The sequence below is a fragment of the Corvus moneduloides genome, chromosome 1 (assembly GCF_009650955.1).
Source record: "Corvus moneduloides isolate bCorMon1 chromosome 1, bCorMon1.pri, whole genome shotgun sequence".
In the NCBI taxonomy this organism is placed as follows: domain Eukaryota; kingdom Metazoa; phylum Chordata; class Aves; order Passeriformes; family Corvidae; genus Corvus; species Corvus moneduloides.
The window spans coordinates 100219592-100237528 of NC_045476.1; the positions used below are offsets into that span (position 1 = coordinate 100219592).

Genomic DNA, 17937 nt, shown 5'->3' on the forward strand with positions numbered 1-17937 from the left:
TATGTAAAGTTTCCCCCAACAATATCACTGAACAAAAGGGAAAAAATATTAAAAGCAAAGTACATTATTATCTGCTTCACTATGTTTATTCTTGCTAACTGAAGCTTTAGTGCTGTTCACTAATAACGTGTTTGAAATGTGTCTGTAAAGAACAAACCATCTGCAGTTGCAAAGTAGTAGGAGAAAACAACAGGGAGTTTTACTGGAAAGATTTTAGCTAATATTTTTCAAACAAAGCGCCTTGATTTGTTTTATGCTGCCAACAAAACAACCCCAAAACCAAACAGGAATGCAAAATAAATACTGATTATTCAACCCCTGAGCTGTTTTTCTCTATGTTTTCCTTGTTCATAAAGTGTTACAGGCAGTTATTTTCATCAGTGCAAAGCTTGGACCTAAACACAAAGTTGAACTGGGGAATTGAGCCAGTCACTTCTTCTAAACTCACTGTGGCATTTGATATCTTAGATGCACCCAGGGGAAAATGAATGAAAAATATTAATTATTGTCAAAGTTCAAAGCAAATTATCAAGAAACAAGAAGCTTTTAAAGACAATCCATAATGCAGAAGCAGATGCACCAAATTTCCTCACTCAAGGTGGTTGGTTATTTTATACTCCGGCTGTCCAGGCTCTGGGTGGCTCTCAGGAAGGGGGGAAATACCATGAAGGAAAGGGCTTCTTCAGACAGTCCCATGAGGCTTTAAGGGGTTTTTAGGGAGTCAGAAGAAGTCCCATCTGTTGATGGTGTTTTGTTTCCCAGCAGCCTTTGTCTTGGCAGTGGCCACCAGTATGGAATAAGCTTTGCTGGGGTCTGGGCTGGTGGCAGGTACTGGGGTTACAGCTACAGACACAGCGCATGAAGGTGTTTGAGAGACTTGCAAATGGTACATTTTTGTGTTCACAGAGGGAACAACATCTCAGAACAACACTGTTTGAACATCACTAATCAGAGAAAACATCACTCTCCTTTCTCTTGTCTTCCAGCTGGAATCCATTTAATGTTGAAATATGTCTTAATTGCATAAGGTTTTATTACAGGATATCAGCATGAACACATCTCAGGCAGTAAAGCAGCTTAGCACTAATATTCAAGATGTGCATTCAAGATTAAATCATAGAATACAAGGGAAAGCAAAATAGTAATAGTGCCCGTGAATACTAGCATGATACTTCACATTTCATAAAATACCATAGTCCTAAAGTAGGCTTGCTCTTTCCAGGAGAGAAACAAATGCCCTAGAGCTGTTTTCTGTAATACTAATAATTTTTTGGAATATTGCCTTGGTCTGCTTCATTTATGACTGAAAAGATGGTATAGATGATATATATATATATGTTGTTATACGCACTGAGATGTTCTTTTGGCTTTGAAAAATAAATCCCGAAGCAGTCAACCTCAGTAAGAGCTTGCCTAGTCTTTCTGCACTTGTAGAGCTGGCATTCCTCCAGCTATATAGTATCTATAAGAAAATTAGGAAAAAGCTGAGGAGAGCGGAAGATTTATTCCCTACATCCCATTCATACAAAATGAAATCAGGCTCCCGCTTCTTGACAACAGACAGAGAGTGCTCTTTTGCCTCTAAGATTTCTTTAATTAGTCCTCATTAAAAAAAAATTGGAAACAAAAACTTTTATGTAGAAAATGCTCAAAAGTTAGAAAATATTCCCATGTACATTATTTGCAATTTATTGGATAATATTTTTCAATTCTATATAAGAATTTAATATAATTTAATTTTTTCCCAGTACCTTTGACCATTAAAACAGGCTTCAGTGATATTCACTGTTTAAACATAGATAAATCAGGCTCTGTTAACTCAGATTGCCTCCACAAGGTTGATTTTGACAAGTCACATAGCAAGTCACAAACTTGTTAAAGTAGAATATAGGAGTTGGCATATTTTTTTTCCTAAAATCAAAACAGTTAATTACCTGGCAGAAACAAGATAGGATTGAAATCTTCTGTTTGGGAAACTTTAGTAGAGCACCCCTTACATCTAATTTTTACTGATTTTTACATCTAATTTTTATTCTCTTTCCTGCTGTGTTTCAGTGTAGGTTTTGACATCATAAACTTATATCATGACATATAAAGTTACTGGCAGCACAAGTATCTTTCATTAGACTTGTATAAACATTGCTGGTCTGAATTATCATTTAATTCTAATTTGCACTAGATTACCGATACTATCCCTAATTCTACCAAATCACAAAACACCCTAATTTCATGAAAACATTGTTTTGATTTTCCTTTTTAAGACATGAGAATGGCCACTGGAACTGTGAATAGTGTGGTAATGTCTACTGAACCACAAACAAAAAATACAGTTAGTTCTGTTCAAGTAGGTTTCTTAGGCCTGGACAGCCCTTGCTTGCACCTTGTGATGTTAAGACACTTAATAGAGCGATCCACATGATTACAGGTGGCATTTAAGGAGAATTTTGCTCCATGATAGTAACTGGATGAGTTAGCTGAACTGTCCCCTAATGTTTAGTAGATAATCTCAAGCCATATTCATGATACATACAGTAAACACTTGCTCTTGATATACCCTGGAGTATCCAGACTTTTTCTTAGCACACACGGGGCTTTTCAGTTCTACTGGTTACTAATGAGATAAACAGATCATCCTATCAGTATACAAATACAGGATGTCTAGAGGGTCTGGGCTCCTGCCCTGCACTGCACCTGCAACTCATCCATGTGAGCTCAAGGGCTTCTCCAGGAGAGCTCTGACCATCTCCATGAAGAAAAATTTGACATCTGGTCACATCTGTTCAAGGGCTGAGCTTTTCTCACTTTGAAGAACGATTTCCTTGTGTTCAAAGAGAATTTCTCTCCTTGCTACTAGCAGCAATCTTTCACTCCTCTTCATGCACCTCTGAGAAGAGCCTCTCTCTCATCTTCTTGAGAACCCCTCTTGGATTGTTGGTGACAGTAGTCACTTCTTTAGTCTTCTCTTCTCCGGGCTGAAGAGGTGCGGTGCCCCCAGCCATTCCTCACACAGCCCATGCTCTGTCCCTCTTCCCATCGCAGTGCCTCACTGCTGCAGCCTCTCCAGTTTCTCAGAGTATTTGCTGTTACTGGGGGGTCCCAAAACAGGACAGAGTGCTTCACATGGGACCTCATGAGTGCTGAATAGAGGATAAGAGTCACTTCCCTTGCTCTGTTGGTGACCACCCTGTGATGCAGCCCCCCAGCCTGCTGCTCCCCTGGGCCCTCAGGTCCTTTTCTGCAGAGCTGCTTCCCTGCCAGTCCACCCACCATCTGTCCTGTGGCAGTCCTGTCATCTTCAGACCTCTGGAGGTTCCTCCATCTCATCAGGGCCCCACTTAACTGGTCATCTTTTTTTTTTTTAAATTTTGTCTTTGGTAAGGAAATCATTAACTTAAAAACAGCCTCACTGTAAAAATTCAGATTTATCATGTTCTCAGTTTTACCTATTTTTTTTAACAGATGAAGTATGGAAATGAGATTCTGAGCACATTCAGTCTTTTTTTTTTAATAAGTGTACTATGCTGTCAAAGATATGTTTTGACTTATAATGTAGAATTTCAAGAAAGATTGACAGCTGATCCCCAAGTAGACCTTTTGAGATTAACATTTTATGAGATATACTTTGGAAAGCAAAGGTGCCTTGGAAATATATAGATTCAACTGGCCTACATTTACATAGTGTCTGTTTTCACAAAGGCCAAACCAGAATTTCAGAAGTCTCAGTAATAACAATTAGAAATGCCAGTGTGGACATTTCAAAGTTCTAGTCTCTGCCTCGTCCATATAATTTGTCCTCCAGGGAAAGATTTGGCCTGTTTGAAGTCCAGCATGCAGGTTTATACTTCCTTCTTTTGACCACTTTTTCACTCATTTACCAACCTTTTGGTTTTTAACTAACTTTTTAGAGTATGATATTGAGTGTAGGTATTCATAAGGAAGGATATCTAAATCCTGTGTAAATGCAATGCACAGCTTTCTGATCCAACAGGAAAAAAAAATCCTAAATATTTGTGTACAAAACAAACCATTCAGACAATAAAGAAAATCAGCCTAAATAAGGGATTTACAATTGTGTCGTGAGATTATGAATTATGAAAACCTAGGCTACAGGATATTCTGAAATGAGAGGAATAACATAGTGGTCTTTTCCCTATTAAGAAATTGAATAAAGCCTAGATGGATAATAATCCAGGTCTGTTTTTTTAATGTATATTTTTAATGATCTTTGCAGCAGTGTGTGCCAAACCTTTGAAGGTTCCTGTTATTTGAGGATGGAGGGAGGGTTAGGCTGCTCTTGAGAGAGCAAACATCAGTTCACCATGTATGCTGTGAGAAGCTCACTGCAGGTAAAGACTAAATTTCTACAGTGGTCAGAGAGAGCCATGCCATGAAAATGAAAAAGGGAATGTAAGGATGTCTGGAAAGTAGCTGAAGCTTATGGTATTCAAAGGGTGTTCTGAATTGCTGGGCAGAAGTGAAGACAGAGTGTTAAAGCTGGGCACAGAGAAGCTTTGTAGAATCAAATTCTACTTCTCTTGTGCTATAAAGGGATTTTAAAAAATACACAAAAAACCTGATGAAGATCCAACTCTAGTCAAATGGATAGAAAAATCACTTTGAAATCCAGATTTTCTTAGTTCTGCTTTCATCTGGGAAGAATTGCACACAAGAGAAGAAGCATCAAATGAAAAGTAATCCTTCATTTGGCATGGTTATATTCTTACCTGCAATTGCAGCACCCCTGCTATTTCAATTCACCTAAATTTATTCTATCAAGCATACCCTTATCCATCTGTGTGCATTTCACACGCTTTGTTTTACTCTAGTGCTTCCATTTTACATCTCTAAGCAGATGTGCCAATGAATTGGTGAGTACCTGAGAACGCCTCCTGTTGTCAGCTACTGGGAAGGGGTAGCCAGCAGCACCCCCTGTGAGGCCAGGCCAGAAAAATACATTTGTGAGCAAATCCCAGGTGGTCAGAAATGCAGCAGCCTGATCTGTTGGTTGGAAATGCCCGTCTCTCCCAGTAGCCAAGCCCACTCCACAAGTCAGTCATGCTTTTCCCTTCCTTTTGTTTCCTCTCTGTTCTTTGAACCTACCAGGGTTTTTAAGCACACAGAACTTCCAACAGACCACATACACCTTGAAGCCTGAAAACAAAAGGGAGCCTTGAAATGTGTTCTGATCTCTGGGGATCTAATTAATTTACTAATAGCAGCAAGTGCTCTTACAGCCTGAGCTTGTCACTTCATTTTACTAAGCACACTTTCTTTGTTACACCTAGTAGCCCCAAAAAAATGAGTTGTACATCCTCATTTCTTGCTTATTAAAACCACCCAAAAAAATCTGTTTGGTTTAATTATATCACTTTGTACTTTCTTGAAATTCAAATGCTTTTCTGTTTAACTAATGGTGTTAATGAATGATATGCATGCAACTTCTAAAAGCACATTTCACAACAAGCTGGTGCCTTTTTTCTTAAGGTGTCAGATCTCTGATGACAGGTGACAAAATTCAGGGATCTTTTCCGTATACCCTAGTACAGCAGGAAAACATCTGAATATATCCTGTTGACTTTCCCAGTCGAAGAGAGAGAAAAGATCTGTTGAGGACTTTAAGCAGCAACCTCCTCCAGCAAGACATCAATGTGGAGCATTAACTACCTGTTTAAATCCTTTTGGTTAAAACCAATAAGAAGGTTACAGTGGAAAAAAAATGTCTGTAGGGCTCTCACTCCTTTTATTCCAGTGTGGCTTTTACAGCAATCTTTTCCAGCAAAAATTTGAAGCACTCATTCACTTCTTTCTGGTATGAAGCATCAAGCACATTCAAGATGTCCTTAATACACAATTCTGTTAAGTGGGTTTCCCTTAAGTGACTAACTCTTTTCTTTTGAATTTTACAGTTAAGGTTCACTCTCTTCCTGGGTGCCCCTCTTGTGCTTCTCCCAGGTGTCCCTGCACCCCCTTCATGATCTCAAGTATGTCCTGCCCTGCCTTTATGAGCAGCTCTCTGCATTGTCCTTTTGTTCTCCCCGTGCTCTCTGCCCAGTAGGAGAGAGACTTCAGGGAAAGATTATAATGCGGGACTGCACTTTTGTGTTCAGTTTCAGTCTTAGTTGTGAAGGTAAACAAAGCCTATAGTTCATGGTGCCTCTTACAGGTTTTCCTGCCTGCAAAGGCCTCTGATAAGATTTTTGCCCTCCTTTAAGCTTTTTTTTTTTGCTACCACTTTTAGCTCATTCTCACTGTCTGCTGTGTCTTCTCGCATATTTTGTGTGCCTCTTGTATGGTCTGTGGCATGGTTCAGACCTATGGGCTGTGCTTGGCAGCCTTGAGCTTTGACTTCTTCCTGGCTTTGGCTCCCAAACTGGCTGGTGAGGGGAGTTGGCTTCCATCAAGCAGCTGGATTTCCTGTCATCTCAGTACCGAGCTATTGTTTGCCCTCTTTAGCTCTCTGACTTCAGGATATAGCATATTTTCAGTATTTCATAGTGGGTTTGTTGGCAAATCTTCCAATACTTTCCTGAGCTGCCCTTCTTCAGTCTGTGGTGGTACTGTCCTCTCACAGGGACCCAGGCTCCAGTTCGAAGTGTTTGATGTGCAACATCAGAGCAGCAACTTGCTGTCTCACAGTTTTACCTTCACAAACACTGAGCAGTTAAAAACAACATTCTTTTCATGTTTTCTGTCAACAGCAGCACTTCCCATATGTCACAACTCTCATCTCACGATTTGGCACTTGCCACAGTCCCGAATGTATTTTTGGTCTAGTGTAAACTGTCTTTGAGCAAGAACAAATTCACTGCACCCTATGCAGACTCTCTGATGAGTGCAGGTTTCTAACATGTGCTCCTGGCTCCCTCTCTGCCACACTACTGCATCTGTGGAGGCCTTGTCCCTTCAGAGCATTACACCCAAGCCGTGTCTTCGCCTGAACTTATTCCCTTTCAGCCCTCTGGAAGGCTTCAGAGGTTTATGTTGGAATAAGTGTTTCAACCTTTTTAAAGTACATCAGGCCAACTATTAATTATGCCACAGTGTAGTTAAACCACCTGCTTTTACATGGCAGACAGCTCTGTGAAGTAACCAGTAACTAATTGGCTGGGGAAGGTTGGAAGTACAACTTGGCATCATGGTCATAGGCAAAGAAGTCACTAATGGCACCAGGCAGATAATCAGATACATGTGGAGGGGGTCAACATCTGAAATTTCTGTACATTAAAGAGATGGCTAGAGGTAAGACTGAGACTGTTGATCAGAAAACCATGGTCAGGAATTCATAACCACCCCTAATGTAAGCATTTGAGAATTCTGAAAAAGTAAGCATTTAATATTAGATGTTAAATCTAAACACAGAAAAGCAGGAAACATAAGCAGTTTCCAAGCAGTTTCAACTCTAGCCTGTAACGTCACCATGAGGAAGAAAAAAGTATTTTCAAAACTCACCTTATTTGTCACCAGGACTGACAAAACCCAGCCATAACCATGATGCTACAGACATTGGATGGTGACTACAGACAGATTTAAGGGTGAGCAAAGGTATCTGTCCGTGCACAGACAGTGTCATGCAAATGAGGACCAGCTCTCTGCTAGTTTGTGTCAATAAGTATGCAAAACTGCTGAGCTATGAGCCTTTTATTTGTATGTAGTAAATCCTAATAAACCCCTTATTAGTCCTAACATCATGTGGGAGCATGTAAACAAAATAGTATTTCCATCCTGGTTCTAAAGTTTACAACCATCACCAATTCTAGTAAGAAAAATTATGTGTTCATCATATTGATATTTAGAGGCTTCATCAGTACTCAGAGGTAGGTCCCTAAGATGTGTAGAGACTCATTCCTGGGGCAGTTTTTCACTGTCAGCAGGTGCACTTAAAACCCTGTTTGCACTAGAGATGTTCTAGAAGCAATCTGAAGTTCATAGGCATGAAAAATTACCTGCAAAATTAGCATATTTAAATTAAGCAAAAAAAAAGATGCTCATGGAAGAAGAGGAAGAGAGAAAAGTATGCTGGCCATTTTCAGTGTTTCTGCAGCACGGAATTGGGTTCTGCTGCAAGATTTGTTACTGGCCTGAGGCCTACCTACATCTCTTTAATAGTTTAATTTTATCTGGAACAGTGGGAAAGAACATAAAAAACCTGGTAAGTTGGTAGCTTGGACATTTTTCCCCATCTTGTGACTTACAAGACTGAATCAAGATGAATCTAGTGGTAACTCCTGACGGTCAGACCATGTGCCTGCCCCCTGTAGAGCTTTCTGGCAAGGAGAGGACCTTGTGCCCACTGCCACCTTCTCAGAAGGTGCAGAGTGGCCCTTCCCACATTCACAACATCAGGGGGAGCATGACTGAGAGCTGGACATGGTGGCCACCTTGTCCTCCCCCTCATTCTGCAGCCACATTTCTTATTTACCCCATCCCAAAAGTGGAGGGAAGCTTGTAGAGTGATGTGAAACATACACAGAAACTTTGATTCAAAATAGAAATGAATAGAATGAATAGAATAGAATAGAATAGAATAGAATAGAATAGAATAGAATAGAATGAAGAAACCAGAATATTGATTAAAATAGTAAGGGGGTGTGGGGCTTGGAAAGTTGGAAAGTTTTCCTATGCCATTCACAAATGTAAAATCTCAGGACTTTTTTCTGGGGCTACAAATGTATCTAAACATGAACAGGTCATAGCCCTGTCTGAGTCTGGGGTTGTCCTACCTTTGTGTAGTTAGGAACCAGCTACACACTAGGTCTTCATTTTTCCCACTTTCATTTCACAATCCCTAGCTGCAAATTGTTTGGAAAATGATTCATCCTAAACAACCAAAATGTTAATGGGATGCAATATGAAATAATTCAGATTGCATAATCCCATTTTAAATGCAACATAATAGACCTATTGTTAACGTTCAAAGGAATGAATGAAAGTCTTGCTGAAATGACACAGTTAACCAAGCATATTGAGTCTAAACAGCCTTTGAAATAGAGCTGCTTCTATTGACTAACAGAAAAGGGAGTCCTGTTTGTTTTCTCTCTCAAGGATCTTGACTCTAAAAAGAGTAGAATATTCTTCTGGTTTTGTTCACACTAGAGAACAAACACTACATACTGGTATATTAATGTAGTAAATCTTCCTAGTAATGTGTTTCCAATTTTCAGGTGTATTCCATGAGATTGATATCAGAGTAAAACTACAAGAAACATTAATACATTATTGAAAAGCACACTGAAGCATCTATTCAAAATTTTGTACATTCTGCTTGGAAGCCTGAGATGTCAATGGCTTCTTCAGCATCCTCATGCAGCATGCTCTCCCTCCTGGCATTGGTGTATGAGCTCGTGTTTACTTAGGACTTAACATGACTTAATTTTTGTTTGCTGGACATCAATTTTGTTTCACTGTGTGCTTCAATTAACAGGTGTGTATGTAACATAGACTGCAGTGGATACAGTTTTAATCCTGTATGTGCTTCTGATGGAAGTTCCTATAACAATCCATGCTTTGTCAGAGAGGCGTCATGTCTGAGGCAAGAGCAGATTGACATCAGGCATCTTGGGCATTGTTCAGGTAGGATTAATTTTGGTTTTCTGGTAAATGTAAATTCTGACATAATGGGGCTTGGTAGAGCTTCCCCTTTTCCATTTTTGGTCAGAAGTCAATGATGCAGTTATCAGTGAACTCACCACCTGTAGTTTTGAGTTCCCGATGCTACACACATAGTGCTGTGTTTACATTACCTTTCTCTGGCTGCTGTTACCTGGAAAGACAGGAAAAGCTCTTGGGAAAATCTAAGCAATAATCCAACAGTTCTTACATGAGGGGATGGTAGGAGAACAGAAGGAATATGCCTGTGTGAGAAATCTTCCCTCTTGTTGCTGTGGGCAGTAAAATGTGCTTCCAGGGTGTGTCAAGTTGGGCCTCGATTGCACAAACTTTGATCCATTAATCTTAAGGGTCTTTTCCAACCTAAGTGATTCTATAATTTCCTTTCCATTCCTTGTTGGAATGGTCCACTGAAGCCCTCTGTCTATTGCTTTGTAGCTGATCATGTCTGTAACCTTTCAGCTTTGGGGGCTTGCAGTTAGGACTTTCTCGTGGAATAACAGCTTTCCACCAACTCTTTGCCAGTTACATCTAGATCTGTAACTTGGGCAGTTCCAACACCAAAACAGACTGTCACCAAAATAACCTAGGTCCATACCACAGTGAAGTTTTTAGTTAAAAACCTACAGCTTGAGTTGTGCCAGGTGTTGGTCTGGACACCGGGGTTACTGACCAGATGTGATACCAACCTGGTTGTATGGGAGGAACAATGTGGGAGTGTGTCCAGTTTTACTACAACTTAAAATAATTCTTTGAATATTTTTCTGGCTTATCAGTGATGCACACGCAGTGGTCTGGAAAATATCCTTTCCTAATAAGTAACCATGCATGTATTTATCACCTAGAAACAGATGACACAAATGCAGTCGGAAAGAAAGATGATGGCATGCAGTATCGGCCAGAAGTGAAAGGTACGGTGCAGACTTTGTGCTTTTTGGTTATGGTTTACAAGACGACAAAATAGAGCACACAAGTCCTTCTAGTCTGCCTTACAGCTTTGATTCCTGTAACCAAGACAGACCTGTGAACAGCTTCTTCCTTAGAGCGTGTTGTGAGGCTAGCAGGAAGATGTGCGTGATTTGTAAGTTTTGCCTGCTGTATTCCTCTAAGATGCCCAGCTGCTCAGTACCCTGTGCAGTGGCCACAGGACTGGACTCCCTCCAAGTGCTGTGAAAATGACTTTGCTGGAAGACACCAAGCTGTGACTTTCCTGATGAAATAACATAGCACAAGCCTCCCTGCCATGATCCCATCTTTTCTGTTAACTTCCGAAAAAAATGGATGAGTCTGTATTTGTTAGGTTGTTTTAAAATATTTTCAGTAACATGATACGCTGAATCACATTGATTGAAAATGTTTCACCGACATGAACCTTACCTTACCTTTTAATAACCTTTAATGTCTCAACTTTTTCTTCATCCCGGCTAGTCAGATGATCATACACATTGAGTATCACTCCAATGCTTTCTTTAGACCTCCTATTGCTAGTAATGCACTTGAAAAAGCCTTTCTTGTTATCTTACACAACACTGGCCATTCAGTTCTAAATGAGCTTTGGCCTTTTGTGTCTTCTCCCTGCACATACGAACCACCGCTATGTACTCTTCCTGTGAAGCCTGACCTCCCTTCCAGTGACCATACAAATTCTCTTTCCTCTTGACTTCCAAAAAGAGTTCCCTGTTTGGTCAAGCTGGTCTTCCGCCCCACTTGCTTGACTTACAATGCAGCAGAATTACAATGCAGCAATGCTCCTGTGCTTCTAAATGGCGCTTCTTAGAACTTGACCAGCGCTCATGGACACCTACAAAGCACATTGCAGGGTACTCTGCTAAATAGCTCCATGAACAGCTTAAAGGTTTTTTCTGCTCAAGTCCAAGGGTAGCAACTCTGGTGTCCTTTTTTTCTCATTGCGCTGAAGGCTCAACCATTAAACTCAACCATTTCATGATCACTATGGCTGAGACAGACACATACAATTACATCCCCCCATGAGTCCTCTATTCACAAATAGCAAGCCTAGGAGGGCTTTCCTCACTGAGTACCTCTGACAAGAAGTTATTATCTCCTACAAATGTCAAGAAAGTCCTGTTCATCACAGCAATATTATATTCCCAGGTGATGTCTGGGAAGTTAAAAATCTCCCATAAGGACAAGGGCTAGCAATCCAGAAATTTCTCATAATTGCTTATATCCTGGCTGGGCACTCAGTAGTAGACATCTACAACCACATCTCCTTGTTTTCCATCCCTCTAGCCCTCACCCAGAGGCTCTCAACCACATCAGCACTAACTGTAAGTGCTGTACAATCACTTCTTCCTTACATAAAACATGACACTTCCAACTTGTCTGCCCTGCCTGTCGCTCCTGAACAGCCTGTAGCCCTCCATCTCAACACTCCACTTGTGGATTCACTTCACCAAGTCATGCAAATACCAGTGATATCATAGCTCTGGGAGCTGACCAGTGCTTCCAGTTCATCCTGTTTTATTCTCATACTGTCTGAGTTGGTGTTCAAGAATTTCAAATGTGCTCCTGAGCTCTCCATGCTCCCAGGAGCAGCATAAGTGTTCCTACTAGCACATGCTACCCTCAGGTGATGCTGTGACAACCTGTGCCTTACCTACTGCAGTGCTGTTGGCATCCCCTTCCCCCATCAATTCTAGTTTAAAGCCCTCTCCGTCAGTCCTGCCAGCTTACTGCCAAAAAGTCCTTTTACCCTTCAGGACAGGTGGGTCCCATCAGGCCCCAGCATACCTTTTGTCTCAAAGTCTCTTCCATAATTTAAAACCCCAATGTTTTGGTGTAAACACCAGTCCCAGAGCAAGGTATTGATATCCTGGGCTCTCCTGTTTGTTTCAAGTTTCTCCTTATTATAGGAAGGATTGAAGGGAAACACTGTCTCTGTGTCACCAAATTTTTTTAGCATTGTCCCCAGGGCTTCTGAAATCTCATTTGATTGACCTCAGACTTTTTGTTGCTACATCATCATTAGTAGCCACGTGAAAGAGCAGGAGTGGGTAGTAGTCTGAAGGTTGCAATAACCTCTTCAGTCTTGTAGGGACATCTCTAATTCAGGTCCCAGGGAGGAAGAAAACTTCCCTGAAAAGAGAATCCAGTCTGCAAATGGGTGCTTCTATTCCGCACAGGAAGGAATCACAAATGAACCTAACTCACTGTTCTTTCTCCTCAGTGCTGGTCTTGATGCAGGTTTTGTTGCAAGGGGTTTGTACCTTCTCTGTTAGCTCTGGTCTTAAGTTTTTCTGTCATTATACTTGTTTTGCACTCCCATGGCTTCTCTGAGTAAAGCCATCCCACCATGGCTTTCAACATTCCTTGTGTTCCTCTTGAAAAGTCATTCAGTGCCAAAAATCTTCATATATTTTTCTCTTTTCACAAATTCTCTTATTTTCACTGCATATGATGTACCAGTTGGAGTGATTTAATGTCAATTTTCACTTACATTATGAAGGTATAAAAGGCACCAAATGCAATATACATCTTATTATGTAAGGTAATGAAACACCACTTTCAGTTCCCATTCCAAAGAGGTAACAGCGTTTTACTCATTGCATGTAAACTACCCTTGAAGTCTAGTTAGTGGAAAAAACCATTGTATATAATTATTATTATTGATGAGTATGGCTCGTGCGGTCTCACATTCAGCAAATGATGTGCATGAAGGGAGTATGCTTCATGAAAAAAAGTTGTTTTGAAAATTTTTAATGCAGTGCTCAGGAGTCTTTTGATAGTGAAAGCCTGAAGTGAACTTCTGTGAATTGCTTTTTTTCTTCCAGGTTAAGAGAACAGTCCACACTCCCTCCTGTTTGCTTTTGCTTTCAGTTCCTGTGAGTTACTCTTGTTAAACCCTGTTCTCTGAATGGATATCTTTTAGTCTCTAGAACCATGAGGGTCTCCTCCTGCAGTGCAGATGGCTACCTAAAGTTACATCAGAAAAGTCTCTCTTACCAGATTCAGCTGGCTTGGTAGTTTTCTTTTACCATGAGCATCAGGGTTTCAGTTTTTATGCATGACTCTTCCTCCTGGTGAAGTATTTGAACTCCTATATCCAGTCACTCTTTCAAGGCTCCTACACCAGTTAGATATTTCACTTTGGAGATCTGAAGCAGTCTAGCAGGTCTTTGATTAAAAATGCATTCCTGTCAATAGGGGGTAAATGTCTGTTTTACACTAGGAATCATCTCCTGCATTTAACATCTTGTTGCTTAATATAAATTTTGCCTCTGACCTGTGTGTGGCTGTCTGGCCACTTTTCAGGGGATGCCCCTTTCAGTTTTCCACTGGGCCTCACATTCTGTGTCAGTACATGTATTAAAACCAGATACAGTGCAGCTCTCTAAACATACTAATATAATTGTCTGTAGGTCATTACAAGCCTTTGACTGGGACCTGATATGACAGTAATTAAATTCTTGGAGAAGGAGGGAGACAATAGTTTTGGGATGAGACATCCCTACCTTTCTCCTCTTAGACATGTTGTGACATAGTCTATTCCATCAGTTCAGCGGTGGACACATTATCAGTATTAATCAACGTTCTTCTCTTGTATCAATATTTCTTTGTTTTCAAAACATAGTCTGAATCAAGAGATTTCCTTATATCTAAAAGCTCTAATAGATGGTTGGGCTTTTTTTCCCCAGAACCTAATTAAAACACATTCCAGACATTTTCAGGAAAAACCTAAAACAGCAGCATATCTCTTTTTTTGTCTGGTATAAATACATTCACTTTCTTGCTGGTGTTATTCCAAATATCTGCAATTGTATAAGAGATTTCTTCTTCACACTCCCTTTTGCTTTCTAGTCTCTTATTTGTGAAGCTATAATCTATTGCCATGGAAATGAACACAATTCCAGAATTACGCTCACACCTTAAGATCCCTGCTCTTCAGAGAAGTTCATTGTGAAATACCAACTTCTGTGTTGAGGGCTATTTTACCAAAAAAATTTTGGGGGAAAAACGGTTGAAAATGAGCACAGCTTTGGATAATTTTGGTAACATGACAGAAGCATGAAAGATGTTGGGTCAGGAGGGACTGCCTTCCTGGGCTGACACAGACAGCAACTAAGTGCCCACCAGTCGCTTGCTCCATCCCAGCTTCCCCCAGGGAGATGGAGGAGAGAATCAAGAAAGCACATGTGAGAAAAACTCATTGGTCAAGCTTAAGGCACTTTTAAGAAGCAAAGGGGGGTAAAAAAGAGAAGAAAACCAAGTGTTGCAAAATCTGTTACTTGCAGCAGACTGATGACCAGCCAGTTGCTGAGCAACTGCCACCTTGGAAATACCAAAACTGTTGTTTTTATTGCTGAGCATGATTTCATAAGGTATGGGATATCCCATATTGGTCAGTTTGGGTCAGCTGTCCTGGCTGTGTCCCCTCCCAGGCTCTTGCCCACTCCCAGTCTTCTTTCTTGCTGAGGGGAGAAGCAGAGGGAGGAGCAGAGGAAGTCTTGATGCTGTGCAAGCTCCTGTCAGCAACAGCCAAAACAATGGTGTGTTACCAGTACTATTTCAGCCAGAAATCTTCACAGCACTCCATCAGCTGCTGTGAAGGAGGTTAACTCCATCCCAGCCAAAACCAGCACACTTCCCAAAGGAATGGGTATTTTAAACACATTTCGATATTTTTTGAGTTCTCTCTCCATAAAATATTTCTCTGAGGAAGACTGCTATTGAAGTGTGTTTGATTTCAGCTTTAACCACCAGTGGTACCAATCAGATCTGGGCTGTATCAAGCAGTTTTCTACCCAGTAATCATAAAATGTGGTTCAGCGTTTTTCGAATCCTTTTTGGAGGGTTTTTTTCCATCTGTTTACACATGGGAGAGAGCTCTCTGTATCTATGTATTATCTATGTATTAGCTCTTTGCCCCAGTGCCACTGACAAAGCTTCTGCTGATCTTCCTGCTTTGGTTTGTTTCTGTCATGATCACTTTTCTCCTTTTTGAGAAACCTGATATAAAAAGCATATCTAGATGTCTCTGAGGATCATTTTCCAGTGCAGTACATTCTAGCAAATCTCTGTAGGTGCCTCTGAAACTTCACCATTAAGCCTCTGCTTTATCATTCTCTATTCCTTTATTTACCGCAAATTTTTAAGGATATACTATTCTTGGTTGAGAGTTTTTAATTAACATCATAGAGCCATGTATAATTGTTTATGTCTATTTCTTTTCAAGACGCCAGTGATCAAAGAGAAGACATTTACATTGGAAACCACATACCTTGTTCAGAAAGCTTCAATGGTTACTGTATACATGGAAAATGTGAATTCATTTATTCCACTCAGAAGGCTTCCTGCCGGTAAGTCCTTCATGTCTCCAAAATGTGATTGAAATCACTGTAAAGTTTAATCAAAATGCTCTCTAGACATAATGACAGGGTGTAGCACTATGTGATACCTAAGCAGTGGCACAGGAGTTGTATCCCTGTGCTGTGGGCAGCACCCAGCTGCTCCAGTCCAGAGGGAGAGTGTTCAGAGGAGGGGCTTGGTCAGTCAGGGAGTTCAGAACCTGAATCCCTCTGAGGAGTGTATCCTCAGTGTTGTCCTCTTATTTTCAGCTGCTAAATCATATCCAGAGCTAAAAAAACAAACAGAAACAGAAAAAAGGCCTTTGCCTTGCCTGTATCCCTGTTCTTTCCCCGTTGACATCTCAGCCTGTTATTACACTATCTGTACATTTTATTCTTCCTGTCGTAAACTCTCTCTAGAGAATCAATATCTTATTTTTAACACTTATTGCCCTTTTTCACAGTAATAGGCATCATCTAGAGAATATAAATTGCAAAATATTCTTTAGCCCACACCGTTTGTCTACAGTGTAAACTAGCAATTCAGTACACTGAGTATTAAGCCCCTCAGTGTTTCCCAGGATATATGAATATTCCTTAGCTCCCAGATATTTTTTTCCTTTAGATTTCACCAATCATATTCTGTATCTTTGTTTTCCTCCAAAAATTATTTTTATTTAAATGATTATTATTACTATTATTTAAATATATAAAAGTTGTTTATAGAAAAAGGCCACTTTGCAGTAAGATGCAGTGCCCTACTTACTAGGAGGTTTATCCTGAGCTTTTATCTTGCAAGTTTGTACTTTCAGATTAATGTGGCTGAAGCTGCTATAACTCTTTGCTTTCCTTCGCTTTTGAAACTTCAGCTGTAAATCCATTGGATACTTTCATATTTTCTCACCTGATTCTTATTGATTGATGATATTTAGGTGTTTTTTGCACTGCCAAGATTTAAGGGTTTCCAGACAGGTCAGAGAGCAGGCAGCCCAAAAGGCAGAGCCAGTACGGTTGTCAATTTATAAAATGTTGATGTTTGCCCATCATCTTGATGGGCATTAGGCAACACTATCTGATTACAGTATTCTTTTTGATCTAGAACTGTATTTAACACAATTTATAGTGTATTTGTCCTCAAAATATTTAAAGTAACAAGGAAATGTTTTTCACGAATGTTTTTCAAGTCTGACTTAACTAATTTTTATTTTCTCAGATTTTTTTTCTGGGAGGTGCTAATCTTATAGAAATTTATAATTTATGATTCAGAGTAAATTCAATCTTTTAAAATATTTATTATGACACTAATAATGACTGACAGGCAATGTTTTGATGAACTTAATTAATGTACCATCCCTTTAAATTCTATTTTATGGTTAGATTTACTGTTACTACCTTTAACTATGTATTTATACAGTCTGAATAGTAGCTCAGCACTGAGCCTAGCACAACAAACCTCACGTGGTTCCAGCCAAGAATTTGTGACTGTCAGTTCTTAACCCTGAGTATCAGATCTCCTTTGGATTTTTCTTGGCTATTAAAATACTGATGGTCTCATGCTTTATGCATGTTTCTTACTGAAGCAGAGTTATTAAGGAAACAAATAGTTTATAACAGACATCAATCTGCCGTAGTAATCATGTGCCTCTATCAGAGAAAAAAATTCTCTCTCCAGCAAGGAAAATATAATGATGAATGCTAAGGGCCAGTTGTTATTTTCAAATGCTTTCGGTTCTCATACACATCTAGCATACACATTGTTTAATTTGGTCCTCATTTCCTGGCAGCAATGTATGTGAGGTGTTGGATGACCTATAAAACTGCAGAAAATACTTGTGCAGAGCAAATTCTGAGTTTTACTTTCACTAGGGGCAGTGAATCTCCTTGCTTATTGTACAGCAGCCCTCCAGGACTGCCAGCAGGCAGGTGGGAGGAAGGTTTTGTAGCAGTCAGTTGCACAGAATTGAGTTTAGCAGCCTTTGCACAGATGGGATCAGGTCTGTCTCCTGCTGCCCCCCTTGTGCAG

At 40.1% G+C, this 17937-nt stretch overlaps 1 protein-coding gene across 1 annotated transcript in view; it reads left to right on the forward strand.

The window, feature by feature from the left end:
• The window catches only part of TMEFF1 (transmembrane protein with EGF like and two follistatin like domains 1), a 111878-nt gene that overhangs the window by 88881 nt on the left and 5060 nt on the right, over window positions 1-17937 (forward strand). The window contains exons 6-8 of the mRNA XM_032119913.1: window positions 9422-9570; window positions 10452-10517; window positions 15803-15926. Coding sequence (XP_031975804.1) covers window positions 9422-9570; window positions 10452-10517; window positions 15803-15926 — 339 coding nt within the window. The remainder of the gene's footprint in view (window positions 1-9421; window positions 9571-10451; window positions 10518-15802; window positions 15927-17937) is intronic.